This window comes from Dermacentor silvarum, chromosome 11 (assembly GCF_013339745.2).
Source record: "Dermacentor silvarum isolate Dsil-2018 chromosome 11, BIME_Dsil_1.4, whole genome shotgun sequence".
Lineage (NCBI taxonomy): Eukaryota > Metazoa > Arthropoda > Arachnida > Ixodida > Ixodidae > Dermacentor > Dermacentor silvarum.
This window is the reverse complement of record NC_051164.1, coordinates 115078284-115097239: the sequence shown is the minus strand read 5'-3', so window position 1 is coordinate 115097239 and position 18956 is coordinate 115078284. Positions and strand designations below refer to the sequence as shown.

Sequence of the window (18956 nt, the reverse complement as noted above, 5' to 3'; positions counted from 1 at the left end):
AGCCAAGGCTTGAGCTGATTCGCATAATACAAAGAACCACAATAAAAGTGCATTTTCACCTCTTTTGCTGCATAACGAAGCTTGTAGCTTTGGGTGCACAGCACATTCGTCTTGACACACAGCAGAGAGTGAGCAGCAAGCGATACATGTGCATGCAATGCTCTGGGAAGTGGCCATCGGTAAACACTATTTGTTATGCAACCCATATCTTTGTCTTTTGCCTGTGTGCTAACGGTTCAGCATCATTTTGTCCATTTTATGCTAATTGCCTCATGCTAAACCTCATGACAGTCACTTCTCAAATACTACCACACTATTTCTCTGTAAAATGGAGAGCAACATTTGTAAGCAATGGGCATTTCTGCAAGTTTTGCGTTCCCACAAGTGGCAGCTGCACACAGGGGGACTGTGCAGGCTGCTCTGTCTTCTGCTGCAGCCATGTTTTTGTATGGTTCCTTTGAGTTTATAAGAAGTGCTGGCATGTAGTATCTTTTTTTGTTGTTGTTTTAGAACAGTGTGCACCACTTTAAGCTTGCTGCAATTTGTTGTTAACATGCTGTTAACACAACTACTTTAGCTGTTTTGCTGACAGCTCTGTGTCGGTATCTAAAGTAGGTTTGCTGTCAAAAGCAACTAGCAATCATATTATTTACGGGCAATTTCTATAGCCAGTATGTGGAGGTTAGCAAACCAAAGCAACAAAAATAGAGAGCTTTTGTATGTTGTTGACTTTCACTTGTCAAAATGGTGTCTGATGTCAAAACAAGGTGACAGTGTTCACCTGTGGTTGCTTATATGCCTTTAGAGAACTTTTTTTTCTTGCCACTGTGTTCACTTTCCTAAGCACAACCTAATAATCACTACCTAATCGTTCACATTAAAAAATGCAGTAATAATTAGACTCGTAACAATATAAAGAAGGCAAGACAGCTACATAAGCAGTTAAAATTTATACAATACGTAATTTACATGCATGCACTCCACCTTATTAAAGATCTCATTTCGTAGGAGGCAGACCAAACAACACCAAAGGTTCTATCGATACAATCAATATTTATCAGTCCCCAACTACTTTGGACAGTCAGAGAAAGCAGTCAAGATGTACATATTGTACATATATGTCACGCAATAATGCTTGTGCTTGTAAAGAGTTGCCTAACAGTCAATATTGCTTGCCATTGCAGAAATTGAGTTGTTTACTGCATGTGTGTGCAAGTTGAACATCATTTTCTATGTGCCACTAGAGAGAATCATTTTCATGCAAAGGTACATGAGTAGAATACTAGATGAGGCAAAACTCTTGCACCATGAATACATTACTCATGGAGAGAAGGCACAAAGGCACATAAGCTACATACCTTTGCAGCAAATGTTTTTCTTTCCTTTTTTTTTTTCTTGCAAACATTCACTAACAGGAGCCTTTGTCAGCACTCTCCACACAAGTAATTTAGCCTATGCTTTTGAACAGCTCAGCTTGCGTTAATCCAAGCACAAAAAGATTTAACAGTATGAAATTTTTGTTGCGGAATAGTAGGACTTCATTCCTGAGGCTGTATTTTGTGATTATTATTTTTTCTTTTTTGGATTTGTCATTTCTTCTTGTGACAAAACACAGGTCAGAATCGACAACTTTGCTGCAGGGCAGATGATAAGAATCTAAGGGAAGAAATTTACAAAATGGACCCTGCAGTGGCAAAAGAAAAATGAAGGGACAGCAGATGCACAAGCAAGCACAGGTGCAAAATGTCACTTCAGAACTAGTGGTGCCTGCCTATGCATTTTGCATTTGATGTTTCCTTTTTGCTCTCACAAAAGTTTTGCCAAATAGTATATTAGCATCACCATGGAGCTGCAGTGTTGACATACAGTGCTCCATATTGCCTTATGCTAAGAGAAAACACAGTGAATGCAGGAAATGGAAATTCAAGACGATGAGCAACACGAGAACAAGGTGAGAGCAGGTGCCAACGTTTCGACAAGTGGACTTCTCTTCTTCAAGGCAAGGACTCTTCTTGAAGAAGACAAGCCCACTTATTGAAACGTTGGCTCCAGCTCTCACCCTGTTCACGTGTTGCTCATCGTCTTATGCCAAGAGCTGGCACACAGTCTAATGTCCAACAAAAGATTGCACACACCTCACATGTGTTCAACCACTGTGTACCACATAAATATTAGTGTATACATACTCTATACTGCAGCAAGCATGAACTGGTAAAAAACATTAGGTGTGCAGCAGTTGTTTTCTGCACACATCAGGTACTGATGACACCAGACAGCCTTTTTTTACGACATTCAATTAACACTCGAATAAGGAAATGACAGCTGTTGTATAAAGGGCCACAGAAAAAAAGAGTTCACCTTCAGCCAGGGCTTACCTCATCTTCAACCTTCGGCTTGTGGACAATGCCCGTCTTTAGAACTTTTCCACCCCTTCTTTTACCCACCTAAAGGAAGTAAGTACTAGGACATTAGATACATGCAAATTCAGATCGAAACCGTACCATTCGTTCACACTGTAAGCGCACAGCGTTTTTTTTTTTTTTCTTTTTCTCCACTGACTAGGCCGATAATACTGTGGTGGTGGGCGGTGACATGCACATAAAAAATGAATAATGCTTTCAGCGTCTCCGACGCGCAGTTCAACTGCTAAATGCGTGAATTCGCAATAACGCAATCAAAACTCTTTCTTCGGAGCTACCATCCACTGCACGTTCTTTATGTCGCTTCAAGCACTTAACGCATTTAATTCTGAAGCAACAATAAATTTATTTCCTTCGTTATACCATAAACTGCTAGTTCTGCATGGATTCCTTATTGTGAAATCGACAAGGAAACCTTTAGCATTGATAACAGATGGCTGCAAGAAGGCGTACAGCCAAATCTGCATTTTTTTTATCTGCCAAAGAAATTATGCAAAACAGCATCAGACGAATTACGAATTGATTAGGCATTGCCGGACAACTATAACTTATAAGCATCTATAATAATATCAGCAACAGTGATGTATTCTGACGACGGTGAAGAAATGCACTCGGTCGCGAGTACATTATCATCTTACGAATGGGAGTGTCCGTTTCCTGGCAGCAGCAGCAGCAGCAGCAGCCGCGTCTGGTTCGGTGGGCTCGGTTTTCACCGAAACTGTAGCGGCACTGTCGGACTGTGGAACAGCGAACTGAGCCTCTTGTGAAGCGGCTTGCTGCTTACAAGCTTCCTGCATTTGCTTGAACCTTTCGAGAAAGCCTCCGTCATTAACGAACGCATTAAGCGAATTGGAATTAGAACCACTGTCACTCTGTCCTTCCGAACTGCTGCTGCTACTGTCTTCATTCTCCACAGATTGCACGTTTTGTGGAGGCTGACGCTTGTCCGCCATTTTCACAAATTTGCGCAACTTCAACGACGTGAATCCACGGCTCCACTGGGCTCCACGGCAAGGTCCACGATGCGTGTAGCTTTTGCGTTTTATTATTATTTTTTTTATTCTATCTGCAAAAAAATGCTTAAACAAAACTCAAAATTCCGTTCAAATTAACATGTTAACTAGGGACAACAGTTAACTTGGCGCTTCTTTTTTCAACGCGCGCACAAGCGTGCACACAGAGTATCTTATCGTGCCTATCATCATCACCGTAAAGGTTTAAGCGCAACGCGCGCATGGCGCTCGTGGATCGCGTTTCGTTTTCGTTGTTCCGTCAGCACGAGCAACCGCAAGCAACGGCGTTGTCTTTCCTCCTTTGGAGAAATTTATCTACCAACACTGCTCCTAAGACAGCCGCGTAGCCAAATTCGTTAATAATTCAACAACAAAAAAAGTTTTCTTGCATGTATACGAATTAAGCGAATTGGAATTAGAACCACTGTCACTCTGTCCTTCCGAACTGCTGCTGCTAGCAGCAGCACAGCACGGTTTGCTGTGAGCATCTTCTGTCGTGCGCGCACATGGTGAATCGTGCATTGTATGACAACGTCCATCTTATATTTTAAAGACGCATCTTACATTTCAGGTTCCACGTGAGTGAACCGCACGTCAAAGTGGCTTCAGGCGAGGTGACGGCATACAAAGCGTAGACCGTGGACAGACGCGGCTGCTCCGGCCAAGACCTCTCCGACATTCCCACCGACTACACAGAACACTTGTAGGTGTTGCCGGATCGGCAGATGCGTGAGTAAGTGCTTGCGTTAGTGCACACGCCTTGTGTGCCTTGTTATGCGTATATGTTAATGTAAATAGGCGGGCGTTTATTAAGTCGCGCCATATTATTGCATTGTCCAATTGCATAATTAGTCAAGACAAATAATCAGCTTCAAAAGTATTCAGTTTAATGAAAAGTTCCAAGGGGAGAGTTCCAGGACGTTCCAGTAAACGCCCTATTCAGCACTTCTAACTTCACACCTTTTACGCAATTCTTTCAGCGTCATAAAGAAACCCGCGGCGGGCAGCCGCGGCGAGATGAAACGAAAAGGAGAGAGCGGTACGATTCTTTCTGTTGTCTGCATCACTTGTAGCAGTTTTCCTTTTCTTTTTTTTTTTTTATCACTATGTTGTACGACAGACGACCGGACAAGAGCGCTTTGTTCGTAACTAATAGCGTGATCATGACATCCATGTTCCGGAGTGATCGACGAAAACTACGACAATAGTTGAACCTGCGTAGATGTGTCATATCTGTATCTTGCGATTTGTGCTGCTGTAAAGGAATGCCATATAACAGATATACTGGGTGTCCCAACTATCATGCACCAAGATTTAAAAATATGCAAATGTCACGTAGCCGGACAGAACAAAGGTAATGTTTGCCGTCGCTTGGAGATACTCGGATTATTTTTGCATATCGCCGAAATACATAATTAGTCTTAATTAATCAACATCTCAAATAATATAATTAGATGTCAATGAGAAAATTTTAGAGCAACATGAAAAACTTCAAATACAGCTTTCTGATGCTCAATGTGTGCTACATAACTGTTTTTCCGAATGTGAAAGAAGCCCGAGAATACACACAAAGTGCCTCGAGCGGTCGGTCATTCGGCATCTTCACGTTGGACGATAAGAGCTCTTATTATATGATTTTTGCTTGTATCAATGGCACGTGAGATGGTAAAAGCAAGTCTGGTCTGTGGAAACTTATTATGGTTTTTGCTTGCCTCGAATGCTTCCGAAGCTGTGATAGCAACAGTCCTTATCGAAAACAAATCTTGTTTGCTGAAATGTCCCTTCAAAAGATTGATATCAAAAAGAAAGCGTAAGAAAAAGACAAACACATTCGTGACGGAAGTGTAGACAGTAGAAGGAACGGCACCACTCTCTCCGTGCGAAGCATTTTAGGGTCCGGGCTGTTGCTGTCTTATGTGACGACATGTTGTCGTAGTCACACGCAAAAACAAAGTCTCAGAACAGGGTCAAATCAAGTGCAGAATTGATCAAAACCAGTTCAAAATAAGCTTGTGATTCAGAATAATTTAAAAGACATGAATAATCAAGCATTAAGTGCAATAGTTATCAGAAAATTGTGAAAATCGCTTCCAAAACGCCAGTCTGATACCAGCGCAAGAGAGGGCACCACCACCCCACAAGCGCTCAATTCCTCCTCACTTGTGCAAGAATAGCGCAAGAATAACAGAAGGGAAACACCACCGCATCACTGCTTCACACTTCCCCAGGTTTCATGTTAGTGGAGCTGCATTAGCGCTGGATTTCAACTACAGAACCGCAGAACTTTAATGCAGCGCTTAATGTAGCTCCAATCCTGCTCAAATCCTGCGCTTGTGTAGTTCGAACCAATGGTGAGTTAACATAAGGGAAACACCGGCGCATCACTGCTTCGCACTTTTTTTTGTTTCACATCTCACTGCGGCACATGTGGGCCTCTAGGCTATCTGCCACGCACTCTCATGTTCCCTTTCATAAAGATGATGGCTGTACAAACAAAACCCAGCCACGTGACTGATTGCTAACGCATCACAATGGCAGTTACAAATGTGCTTTGAAGCGATTTTGCATTATATTTATAGGCTGCAGTAAACATATACTAGCAACAGTATATATGCATACACATGCATCTCTCAAAGGAAAAAAAAAAGTATATAGCAGACACACATAAATACACCAGGAGACATAAAAAGTTGACCAGGAAAGCAGAAAAAATAAATATTATGAAAAATACATCTTTACAATGTTTCAAGCAACTAATTTCCTCACATTATGTTTACAAAAAACAAGCAAACTTCTTTCATGGTGAAATTCTACATGACTGTATTTATAAGGTGCCAGTGACAAAATATGTTGTAATGCTTGGAGCTTGTATTTGTTGTAAACCATTTTTACAAGCATGGGGGAGGGGGGGCAATAGCTTAGTTCCAGCTGAAGGTTAGTATGTGCATTAACAAAGTGAAAGTCTTTTATGGTATAAGCAAGGTATTGTCAATTGGTATATAGTTGGCTTTTAGCTAAGAAAGTGATTGCGTTTGGCTTCAATAGATTTATGTTGATTAGGTTTTCGTTAGACTAGAGGAATTTATTTTTGAACTATTCATTGCACCTCATTAAATTATTTTGTCAGGAACTGTGGGGAGGAAACTTCTGTTATCTGCACACATACAAAAAAGTTTTGCTGTGTAGTATTGATATTGACAATGTCATTGATGTATAAATATAAAATAATGGCTGACCCTGTACTTTCACCCAGGGAACACCATTCAGTACAGATAAGAATGATGACTTCTGATTGTCTAAATAAATACATGGTTGTCCCATAAATACGATCTATTCAAGGCCAGTTGCATATTGTAAATGCCATTCAAATATAATATATGCAGATAAATTTTGTAATCAAGGCAACCAAAGACCTTGCTGAAATTGATAAAGACACCTCTGAAGAAAAGGTTGTTTTGATATTATGAAGTACAGTTCTTTTAAGGGGTAATGCGGGTGGTAAATTGAATATGTTAAATAATATTTTTAGATTTTAATTGTAAAATTATGCTTCAATAGGCTATTTTCAATTGCAAAAAATATAAAAGTGTTCCTCCAACCAGAAGATAACAAAAAGTTATCCTAATCGAGACATAGCAGCTGTAGAGGCCTCATTTTTCCATTCATGCTCTACTGATTACGGTCACAACCACAAGTTTTGCCCAGATAGTGAGCTTTCTTGGTGTAACAACAAGCGAGCCCTGGCTAATGGTCGAGTCAGCACCAGCTCATTCTTTACTTTTCACCATTGCTCAGGTGAAGGCTATGCTTCCTGCATATGAGACCCTGACAAGCTAAAAATTGTCGTTTTGCTGTATTCAGGGCAAAAAAAAAAAAAATGTGGCAGAGTCTCTTATCAGCAAGATTTGGTAGCTGTGCCCCAAAACATGGTGTGATTCACACACTGCTGTAGAGATTTCCACTTCTTCAGCCATGGGGCTCTTGCTTTGCCCAGGCGGCGCTGCGAAAATGGTGCTAAAGAGCGCTCTCTGTCCTGAACTGGGTAGTACGAAGCTCAGTTGTCTGCTTCGGAAAGCACGTTTACAATGTGGACCTGCCACTTTCGGTTGTGTTGTACCACGGTCTGTAGTGAATATCGGGCGCCAAAGATTTTTTCAGGGGTGGCACGCTACGCAAAGGCAAGAAATTATGCAACGCCGAATACATTTACGCCCTTCAAGAAGTAAGCGGCGAAGTTTTAGCGCGGTGTCAATCGCAACTGAAGTGAGTTGCGTACGAAGTTGAACTTCAGGTAAGGTTTGCATGCTGCTAGATATAGGCGCATAAACGCGAGAAAATGCTTGCTATAAATGAATTCACAGCAGCGATAAGCAGACATCATATGCACGGAACTATTCGAGCGCGCGATGGTACGCGCCGCGGCGGCAGCGATCTTTCAGCATGCTGCGATGTACAAACTGCTCGAGTGCACAATCGTACGTGCTGCGACGTCGGCGGTCTTTCAGTATGCCGCGAAACGGCGGGCCTCACTGCAATCTTCGTTGACTGCATGCTGCTAGACAAGTAGTTATGCCTGCGCTGTAGTAGCGGCCATCTGTCCCTTTAGCAAATGATAAATACCTGAAGCAGTGCATATATATGAGCTCGCAGTTACGTATTACGTGCGAATCGCACTGCAGCGCAAGCTTGTGCGCTGCTCGCTTGATGTAGCTTTTAATGACAGCACTCGAACATCGATGTGCTGTAATCATTACTGCCTTACTGCACTGCCTCAACGCGCTGGCTTGAGGTCAAGGATGAGCACATTTAACTCTCAAACCTGTGCTGCTCGTAGTGGGGTAGCGAAGTTATCCAGCGTGCCCGACGCTCCCCTTCGTGAGGCCTTGAAAGAAAATGGTATAATCTGATGTTGGGATTCAGGCCTTCTTGCTCGTGGAAGCTCACGACGCAGCAGTATAACGACGGTGATCCTTTTTCGAGGCTAAACTAGGTCTCTCCGGATCGGCGTCGCCGATTCTTTCTGTTTCCAGCATTACGTCTCATGGCACACGGAGAGTCCGTTTTCGTTAAACTAGGCTGCGGCCTGCTCGCGTCTCTGAGAAGTGACGAGCCTTTTCGCGCTCGCAACAGGGCAGAAAAAAGTGTGAATCGACATAAAACTCGGGCTAGAGACGGGCTTTGCTACAGCCAGGGCTCAATGCTACCCAAGCTGGTACTACCCAGATATAACTTTTCTCGCCGCCACTAGCGCCGCTACTGTACCTCAAACTCCAGCGCAATACGCCCATACTGTGGTTCAACAAGGACCACAAATGCTCTGAGAGGTTTCTACAGAAGTTGGGCAACTAAGGAGCCGATTCCTTGGATCAACTAGAGAAACAAGAGAAGAATCGAAACAATCTCTGCAACACAGGTAGCAGAATCTAAATATCATCATTGCAGTATAATAAAGAAAGCCTGGTTAAAGGAGGAAGCTCGCTAGGCGTCTTAGGGTACCACCTGCGCAGCAGGAGAATTTTCAAGTTTTGCACTTCTCCTGGAAAGAGTCGCCTGCATTCTGGCCAAATTTCATGCTAATTAATCATCTTCAATAGTAAGTTTGTTTAAAAACTTTCCACATTTTTTTTTTCAATCATATGCTTATTTTACTACTTGTGCACAAAAAATTCTTGTACTTAATGCAACACAATCTCAACCAAATTTTGTGTGCACCCGCACAAGGATGTGTACACAGATTGTAATTTCTAGCAATATTGGTCGTACGCATTTTAGAAATCCAATTGGCAATGTTCTTGATAACTATAATTAAGATAAAAAATGTCTGTATTAAAAGGGCATTGGAACCAATGTGACAGTTTTGTACAAATGTACTGAGTCATTAGGGTAGGTCCTTCTTAACGTTAAGTGACACATTCAAGCGCTCCGCATTAAGCATATAATTAAAAATGGTACTAAAAATGGGCGCCACTACTGATAGCAGCAGCGCCACTTCTCTGAGTTTTACGATCTACATAGCAGGCACGCGTGGCGTCAATCGGGCAATCTATCCAATTGGCTACCCAAGTAGCGTCATTGACAAATTTTTCCAACTTTATGCTGAACAAATGTTGTTTCTAATGGTTGAAATGTTGGTTAATTTGTTTCTATAAAAAAGTAACAGAAAGAGTATGCACAACGACAATTTACAACTACACTCAAGCGCTTCTGCACACAGCAAGTGTCATCTGCTTGTGTTACAACGTGCTCCATCCTGACGTGAGCTGTGTGGTCAGTGTTGGTCTCGAGGTTTCTTTTCATGAGGACCATGAATCGCCCTTGTTGCGTTGTGAGCTGCAAACCTAGAGATTGGCGACATGTCAAGCTGTGACATTGTGTCCTTCTGCAAGGCAACAGGCAAGTCTAGTGGCTGCATTGCATTGTGCTTGTGAAGCACATGAGAGAGAAACAATGAGACGTTCCAGCACCAGAGCTCAAACTCAACTGATCTTTTATTTCTTCACTTCCCAGCTAACTAAGCTCCCGCGCCGCTCGTGGCATTGCCTGACCTTGTCTTCTTTCCTAGGGCGATTGCAGTGACGTTGCTGGTGCTACATAGCTCCCCCTCTAGAGAGCAGCACAGTCTGCGAACTGTCGATATCAGCACGTCCATGAAACTCGGTAGAGTGAAATAGCGTGAGCACCGACCGAAAGCAGACATCCGGGGCTGAATTGAGGGATGCAAATGTGGAAGTCGCCTTGCAGTACGCTGGCTTCAGCTGGTCAATTGCGATGGTGTCAGGTTTTCCATGAATGTCCACGAAGTATGTGGACTCATGTCTCTCCAGTACGGGAAAGGGTCTGAGGTAGTGTGGGTGGAGAGCAGAACTTGCGTTGGCAAGTTCAGATGAAACATAAGGTGTGCGTGCTGTAACTAGATGCGTCAGACAGGGTGTTAGATCCCAGAAGAGGTCGCGAAGAAGGCGCACATATTCGTGAGTAGACAGAGCAGCTGAAAGTGGTATAGGTGAAAAGTCATTGCAGACGGAGCATAGTACTGTAGACAAGCTCTGCACTTGAGCACCCGATGTCTGACTTCAAGGCACTGGATACCCAGAAGAACCATTGTTAGACGTTTGGTGTCGATGAAAGCGTTCCACGAGGCCATTGGTCTGGGGATGATAGGTGGCTGTGTGCAGACAGCAAGTGCAGGAGCTCTTGAAAGAGAGCGGACTTGAATTGCTGTCCTATGTCAGTGACAATTTTGGTAGGGCATCTGAAGCGGGCAACCCATGTTGGGACAAAAGCTGGCACGACTATTGCAGTGGAGCTTTCTTGAAGTGGCGTTGGCTTCTGGCCAACAGGTAAACCTGTCGATAGAGGTGAGCAGGTAGCGAAATCTCCTGACACGGTGGTAGGGGTCCAACGATGACAATGTGAACAACGTCGAAACGGTGATCAGGTTGAAGAAACTAGCGTGCTGGGGGAACACAATAGCGATGAACTTTGGCACATTGGCAGAGTGCACATCCACGTACCCTGTCGCGTACATCGGCGTTCATCTGGGGCCATAGGTAGCGCAATGAAATAAGGCGTTGTGTGGCACGAACACCGTGGTGAGCGAGCTGGTGCTGTGTGTCGAAAAGCTGCTTGTGTAACGTGCTGGGGACACATGGTCGCAGTGTACCTATAGAGGTGTTGCAGACGAGTAGAGGTCTTCCAGGATATCGCCAAACCACAGTACTGTTTTGGATGAGCGCAGTTGAAGGAGTCCAGGCATCATTAAATTGATGTGTGGCGAGTGTGTGCATATCGAGTTGCTCAGGACATGCAGGTGGTGTCACAGCGTTCACATGGCTCAGTGTGTCAGCAGGTACATTCAGGTCGCCACTGACGTGTCGGATGTCGGTGGAGAATTCCGGTATAAACAAGAGGTGGCGGGTTTCTCGTGGCATATATGTCAACGACTCTCTGCAAAGCGCACATGTCAAGGGCTTGTGGTCCGTGAAGATGGTAAAGGGTTGGCCCTCGATGATATGGTGATAGTGATGGATGGTGAGGTAAATTCCAAGCAGCTCTCGACTGAAAGTGCTGTAGCAAGCTTGGGTAGCTCTCATTTGGCTAAATTCTCGTAACAAAGCCACAAAGGTTCCATTGGAAACCGTAGTGCAAGAGAACGCTAAATCTGTGGTTACTGGCGCAGCAGTGCCTTGCACAAAGAGGTAAATTGTCTCGTCCAGGTCACCAATTGTGGAGCAGATGAGAGAGAGACAACAAGACGTTGTTCAAACATCGGAGTTAAAACTCAACTGATCTTTTAGTTCTTCGGTTCCTAGCCAACTAAGCTCCCGTGGCGCTCGTGGCATCGCCTGACCTCGTCTTCTTTCCTAGGGCGATCGCGTCGATGTCGCTGGCGCTAGAGGCTGTTGGTATCCAATCAGTACCAGGATCTACGCATTTGGGGCTGTCACTTCAAGCCTGGAGTATTACTTCCACTACAAAGTTTAAGGGTGACTGGCAAACGCAGGCGGACTGGATGTTTTGCCAGATGGGCAGAGACGCAAATTTGAGCGGCCTGCAAGGTACAGCCACTTGGTGGCACAGAGTTCAACCAGACAAACGCAGAGCTTATGTAGCTCTAACCAAGTGTATTCTACATTGCTGCTGGTATTAATCTTGAACAACTGCATAACCATGAACTCATTATCTCTTTAAGTGTCTGATATGTTTCACACTTGGTTACAGCAATATTAGCTCTGTGTTTGTCTGGAAGAGCTCTGCGCCACCAGGTGGCTGGCACTGTGCAGGCCGCTCACGTTTACGCCTTCACCTATCTGTCAAAACGCTTAGCTCACCTGCGTTTGCCAGAATACCGGATATGCTCGGCGCTGCAATAGAAGACTTGCGACGCATGCTGCTTGGATAGCTGTCGCTGGGGGCTGATGGCCAGGCGACTTGTGGTAAGGTTGGAGAGGCTTCACACGCTGGCTCCAAGTCACCGGAAGCAAACCACACAACTTCACATCATGACGCAGAGCCAGTGAAGTCGGAGCGTAGCCTCAATCACTTGATGAATGAGTTGAAGAGGAAAAGCATGGCTAGGGAGGAGGCTAACTTGTAATCGTCCAAAGCTCTCTTAATATGAGACGCTTCTCTTTCATTGTGGCGCGAATGATTTACTGTACCTTGTGCATCTCCAAAATTTGTCCAAACCTTTTCTGGGACCATTTAAATAATAAAGCTACAAGAAGATAATATTTGATCTTATATGCAATGTAGGCTTTTTTGACACTCTCTTAGGCCTGTTATGAAGTCCAAACTGGGCAGAAGAGACTCTACTTTTCCCATTTCCATGAGGTACAAAAAAATAACCAGATAATGTATCTATAGAGAAACTAAAATAAGATCAAGAATAGGAGAATAATTTCTATATTATGCAAGAATTCCATCCAATTAGCTTTATTATTAATGAAAATGGATCTCTGATGTGTCCCTTAGGGTGTTGGTAATGCACTTACCCATGACCATCCCTACCTTAAACTAGAATTGCATATTATATTTCCAGAGTAAAAATTATGACATACAGGAACAAATTCTAATCGTGCTGAAAATACAGGAATCATTGATACAGCTCTTTAACTGCATACCTCGTTACTCATTCCACCCTTTAAAAGCCCGGTTGTCCTATTTCATTTCATATTTTCTCGATAAACACATGACTCATGAATTAAGGTTACAATATGACTAAGTGTTGCAGCCATAAATTCCAAAACTTGTTTTACTGGTTTAATTTGAATGTTATCAATGTCTAGGGCTATATCAATTTCTTGTTCATCTGTCATTTCAAGAAATATGCTATCAGAGGATGTATTTAGCGCTGTCTTCAAGATTGAATTTGCTGATAAAGATCTGCTTCTTGGTATTCCAACACTTATAAAATGGCTGTTCAGGTGATTAGCGATCTCTTTACCGGGACGGTCAAGATTGACTTTGGGGATCTTTCCTGGTCCGATGTCGCACTTTCTGTGACCAAGAATGTCATTGATCAGCCGTCATACTATATCAGGTGACAGAGTTGCACTTTCAGCAAGCATTTTCGTGGAAAAATCTGTTTTAGGCCATTGAAGTTCATGGTTTAGCTTGTTCCTAGTTTATTTAATTTCTTTCACTTCCATCAGCGTACATGTGTTTGGGAATATGTGATAAAGCTTATTCATACTAGTGAGGGACAGCATCACCCAATTGACATTAACTTCCTTAAACAAGAAGTGTCCAGCACATAATTTTACCGACGCAGCAATAAATTTTTTTTGTGTACTTGCTTTGTCTTCATCGGCTATGTTTAAGAAGATAACCAGTCATATCAGCTAATAGCATTCTTAAGGATTTTAGACGTCATTCAGTATACATTGAATTATTCATGGCTGTCTACAATTTGTTCTTTGTTTTTGTTTCATGAGTAACAACTAAATACAGAAGCAGCAGGACAGTGATCACTTACATCTGAGGTAACTGCGTCACTGTGCATTACACTGGCTTAAATTTTTGTTCCCAACAGCTCAGGGCACAAGGAGGAAGACTTGTTGGTGTGGAAACATTTATAAATTGCTCACAGCTAACTGCATTCATAGAAGTTTTGGTGATGGCACTCTTATCCAATTTATTTGTAGTAAAATATGCACCACAAATGAGTGTGAAATTGTGTAAGAAGGCACATATGCGACAAACAATTAAAAACATTTTCAAAGCATAATTAACACATGTCCACTTGGGAACTAATGCACAACAGATGAGGCATCAAAATTTCATAACCTTTACTTAAGATGCAAGAATTGGGCACTAGGAGGCATTTCCCACTATTCTACATAAATTGTAACACCGCCACAGGTTAGGTTAGTTCAGGAAAAAGGCATCATATTCAATAAACTTAAGCTGACTGCTTGTACTGTGCTACCAAGTCATGAAACTTGAATTGGAAGTTGTTGACTAAATAGTTTATGAAGTCACGCTTATTCGCTGCAGAGTGAGTGTTTAGGTCTAATACTGCTGAAAGTGATTTGTTTGAAGTTTATTTCAGGCAACCAATAAAACATATACATACATATATGTATATATACACACATATACAGTTGCCTAGGGGACCGGCGAAAAGGCAAAAAAGCCTGACAGGGTGCCTGCCCCCCCGAGAACCCAAGTTCACCCCCAAAAGGAGACAATGCACAGTGTTAGAATTTGGCAAAATCTATTAGAGTGCAGAAAAACAAAACAAAAAAAACAATGGCCATAGGACAGAAGAAGCAGCTCAGTACAGCAACGCTTTTGTACGTGAAAAATAATTTTCACATTTAAGGCACAAGAAGGTATACAAGTGAAACCAAAAATATGACATCGAATGAATTTATTTTTTAGATCCTAACATAGCGTGATATTATGAACTCATCATATTCCATCATAACAAGCTACTTTTCTCATAATGCTTTTCTTATGAGGCAGTAAAAATACTTACATAACAGGTAGAAGGTTTAAAAGTGCTGAATTGGACGTTTCCTAGAAATATAAAAGTAGTATGGCTTCTTCCATAGGGTTGCCTACAACATGCTTTTAGATGGGTCCTCCTGTAGTGCACTGGCATATTTTAAAACCTATACTAAAGTTAACTGGGACATTCTGTGGAGAATGTCAGGACACTCCTATTGCACTGGTTACACTAGTATAGTTCTTTGTGAATGCTCTTTTCTTTTTTCAAGTTCTTTGTTCATTACATTAAGATAATGCATTGGGTATGATATGAAGGTGGGGCCCTAAAACTCGAACTTGTAAAGGAGGCCCCTATGTTATACGCTGTTATATAAACATTACAGCGTGTGAGAAAAAAAGAACAATGTGTGAGTCAGTACAAATATGGTGCATGCTCATTGAGCAAGTGACGAAAGTATAAAAGAGCAAAGGTTAGTTTTGTAGCTGATAAATGGCTGTTGTGCTGTTAGATCTGTTGGTAATTTATTCCAGAGCTGCGATGCGGTATGCGAGAATGTAAATGATCCATAATTAGTGTGAGATTTTGGATGATTAGCGTTTTCGAGGTGACTGATTGTAGTGGGTATGTATTATTTTGATAATTAATTTTTACAGAAGGACATAGTATAATTTTGTGCATGATTTTGTAAAGCAAAACGAGAACGTGGTAATCAATGCAATGTTTCACGGGTAGTACATTAAGTAATGGGTACGCGAATGTGGTTGAGTCCATTCTTTTTTGGAAGAGAATTGCTCGAAGCGCTTTATTTTGTGCTGCAATAATTCGCAATAAAATGGTGGGGTACGTGAGTCCGTATATCGTAATAGCATACGTAATATGCGAATGTATAAAACTGACATAAAGAGTACGGAGTGTGTTCAAAGGAAAAATGTAACGTGGTTTATACAGTATTGGGATTTTCTTGTAAATGGTTAGTGTGGATTCATGGATATGTTTATGTCGCTATAATTGACTGTCGAGGTAGATGCCTAAAAATTTCATCTCGTTAACTCTTTGCAAAAAAGAGTTGTTGAAGTTTAATGATTTAGTGTTCATTAGTCTGGTGTTTTTGCAGTGAAATCTATATAGTAGTTACTTTTCTTTGTGTTTTCGAGAAGACAGATTGAAGCCTACAATTCTACACTTCAGTGGTACTGTTCTCCCAAACAACATACAATGGCCTGCATCTATTTTAACAATTCGAAAAAATAATAATCATAAAAATTTTCATTTACCGCTTCTTTGTTTGAGTCCAAGTTTTGCTATAACACATTTATGGGTCTGCATTGCCCAATATAAAACTTGGCGTTAATGCATTGCGGGTTCAGTTGAACGAACGTAAGCGAGCTGGTGCACATGTATGTGGATTGGTTTTGCTCCCTGTCAACAACTAAAACAAAACAGTATGGATAACAGATGCTGCAGGGCAACTTTGTGGGCTGGGTAGCTTGATGTTTCAATAACACAAATCCGCTTTGTGATCTCCATCAATGCAAGAATATGAAACAGAATTTTCGCAATATGAAACAGAATTTTCGCAGCAACTGCAATCCAATGAAGCTGCCCTGCTGCACTCATTAGTGATGCCGTTCTCTTTAGTTGCAGACAGGTGGTGATACCAGTACATGGTCATGCAGCAGCTCACACTTGTACAATGGTGCTTTTTAATTTTTTTCTGGAGATATCGGGCAGGCAGCAATGTAAAGTGTTGTATTGAACGATGTTGACTGATCATATACAATATTCTAGCTAAATATCAGCACAAACAAAGCTGTGGTAAGCTCAAAATATGTTTTGAAATTGTTAAAGTAAATATGCAAGTCACTGTATGAGAAAGAAAGAAAACTGAGATAATTGTTAAGCTCGCCAAGGCTGATTGCTTTGGCAGCATATTTAAAGGAGCAAAACATTTCAGTAGTATAGTAGACATATATGAAATGTGTGTGTATTGTGAATATCAATTTTTTGAAAAATCAATTACTTGCACTTGAGTGAGTGCCAAGATATGGCATTTTCATGCCTTCTCTTGATCTAGAAATGGGGACATTGTAGCTGCAATCAACACCAAAATAATGAGCTTGAATAGGAATATAACTCGACTATCAATTTCATAACTGACAGATTATTGTACTGTAACACTCATTTCAGTTTTATAACTTTCATTGATATTTCTCGTGCAACATCACTTCATAGCACTGCAAATTCTGCATGATGAAGAGCATACTTACAAATTACAGCCACAACTTCAGGTGTTTGTGTAAGCATAATGAATGATCTTGCTGCTTTGTTTAAAGGGAGTTGTTGGAAAACATGCAAGTGTACCCTCATATTCCAGGAAGTAGCAAGCTGGCAGCAAGATGAATCCAGATGTTGAAGAACGGAATATCATCAAATTTGACCCACCTGTTTCGGTGCAGCGATACATGGAAGTTTGCAAGATCCTATCACAGGACACCACAATTGAAAAGGTGGTTGATTTTGGTTGCTCAACAGGGCAGTTCTTCAGGCATCTGAAGGAAATCCAACACATTAGAAAATTTGCTGGTGTGGACCTCAGCTACGGCTGCTTAGAGGATGCTTACCGGGCAGCCCGACCTCTAGCCTGGGAATGCATATACAGGCGAGCCCAACCATTGGATGTGCAGTTGTTTAAAGGAAACATCTCGATCAAAGATCCAAGACTCTATGCCTTTGATGGTGTCACTTGTATTGAGCTTATAGAGCACTTAAACGAGAGTGATTTAAGGAAAATGCCTGACACCATATTTGGTTTCATTCAGCCAAAGATAGCTGTGATCACCACGCCCAACCGAGACTTCAATGTGGTCTTTCCAGAGTTGCAAGGAATGAGGCACTGGGATCACAAGTTTGAATGGAGCAGAACTGAATTTGAAGAGTGGTGCTCACAAGTGCTAAAATGCTACCCTAACTACATGGTTCACTACAGTGGTGTTGGAGATGCACCATCTCAGAAGTACCAAGGTGTTGGCCACTGCTCCCAGATTGCAACATTCAGGAGGACCTGCCAAGCCATTAACAGGTCCGAACTGCCTTCACTGGCTTATGAACTTGTGTTTGAGACTAGTCATCCTAGTGGGGATGGCTGATGGCATGCCGGCATACGCACTACCAGAACAATTCTGACGCCTCTTCCATCGCTTTATCATCTTGGCTTATGTTGCATGAGAAGACGGCATAGGATCACATCTCTGAAAAGGTCATTGACAGGAACACTGGTGTGGCTTGTTTCTGCATAGTGACACGAGTGTGACATAAGTGTGGGTAAAGCATTATTTGTTATGAGTGACTTCATGTCTGTAAGTACTCTTAAATATTTTTTGTTGAAAATTGTTCCTGTTAAATTTTTATAAAATTTGAAGCAGTTCCTGTTTCAAGATTAAATCTATGTTGATCTGGCTGTATGCATCAGTTATTGATTGCAATTAATTACTCAGCATTCTTTGCTACAAAATTTTGGTAAGTCATACTAGGGGCCCATCATTTATTTTTAGGCATTCCGTTCTTTTCTTCACAAACTGTAGTGCCTACTATAATACTAGCCTTCGTTGCGACTTAACCCCACAAAGCCCAACTTATCATTTTTTATATGCTGAATTCGGCGCCTAAACCTGATTTAAGCCCTTGAAACCCAATGTAGAGCTCATATTAATGTTTTTAATATGCTGGAGGGAGTTTTCATTTGTAGACAGTTCAACAAGTCCACTAACAATTTAATTAATTCCCCTACTGATTAATTTTTCTCAGTTATTATTTCACTGTTTTCTTTTTATCAATATACTCTAGGGCCAGAAATAAATGGAAATAAGTGGTTTTAATTTTTTTTATGTGAAATGGTGTTCAGGCTTTTGGGGTTAAAGAGAGTTGCATGATTGCTTCTCAAAAAAAAAAAATATTTTGGCAGCATTATCATTTTTTCGAATTTTGGAACAGTGGAACATCTCTAGAAGGCATGTTCATGCACAGCTTTTTTTTCAGCAGTACTTAAGAAGCTTTTTGTGATATGTGCTA

At 41.7% G+C, this 18956-nt stretch overlaps 3 protein-coding genes across 8 annotated transcripts in view; 1 reads left to right on the top strand and 2 right to left on the bottom strand.

Moving 5' to 3' along the window:
* LOC119433446 (telomerase RNA component interacting RNase-like) overlaps window positions 1-3450 on the bottom strand; it is a 48137-nt gene extending 44687 nt beyond the window's left edge. Inside the window, exons 1-2 of one of the 2 annotated variants that reach the window (XM_049659207.1) lie at window positions 3059-3450; window positions 2376-2444 (exon numbers count right to left, since the gene is read on the bottom strand). In XM_049659207.1, coding sequence (XP_049515164.1) covers window positions 2376-2444; window positions 3059-3373 — 384 coding nt within the window. In that variant the 5' untranslated portion in view covers window positions 3374-3450. The remainder of the gene's footprint in view (window positions 1-2375; window positions 2445-3058) is intronic. The other variant, XM_037700654.2, reaches the window with a different exon arrangement.
* LOC119432873 (uncharacterized) overlaps window positions 1-18956 on the bottom strand; it is a 539288-nt gene that overhangs the window by 464618 nt on the left and 55714 nt on the right. The gene's annotated exons all lie outside the window — the stretch shown is intronic.
* The window catches only part of LOC119433445 (small RNA 2'-O-methyltransferase), a 77777-nt gene that overhangs the window by 39869 nt on the left and 18952 nt on the right, over window positions 1-18956 (top strand). The window contains exons 1-4 of one of the 5 annotated variants that reach the window (XM_049659200.1): window positions 3629-3824; window positions 3895-3942; window positions 4005-4162; window positions 17263-17974. In XM_049659200.1, the coding sequence (XP_049515157.1) occupies window positions 17285-17974 (690 nt within the window). In that variant the 5' untranslated portion in view covers window positions 3629-3824; window positions 3895-3942; window positions 4005-4162; window positions 17263-17284. Of the gene's footprint in view, window positions 1-3628; window positions 3825-3894; window positions 4163-17262; window positions 18346-18956 lie in introns of those variants that run through there. The other 4 variants (XM_049659201.1, XM_049659199.1, XM_049659203.1 and 1 more) reach the window with 4 other exon arrangements.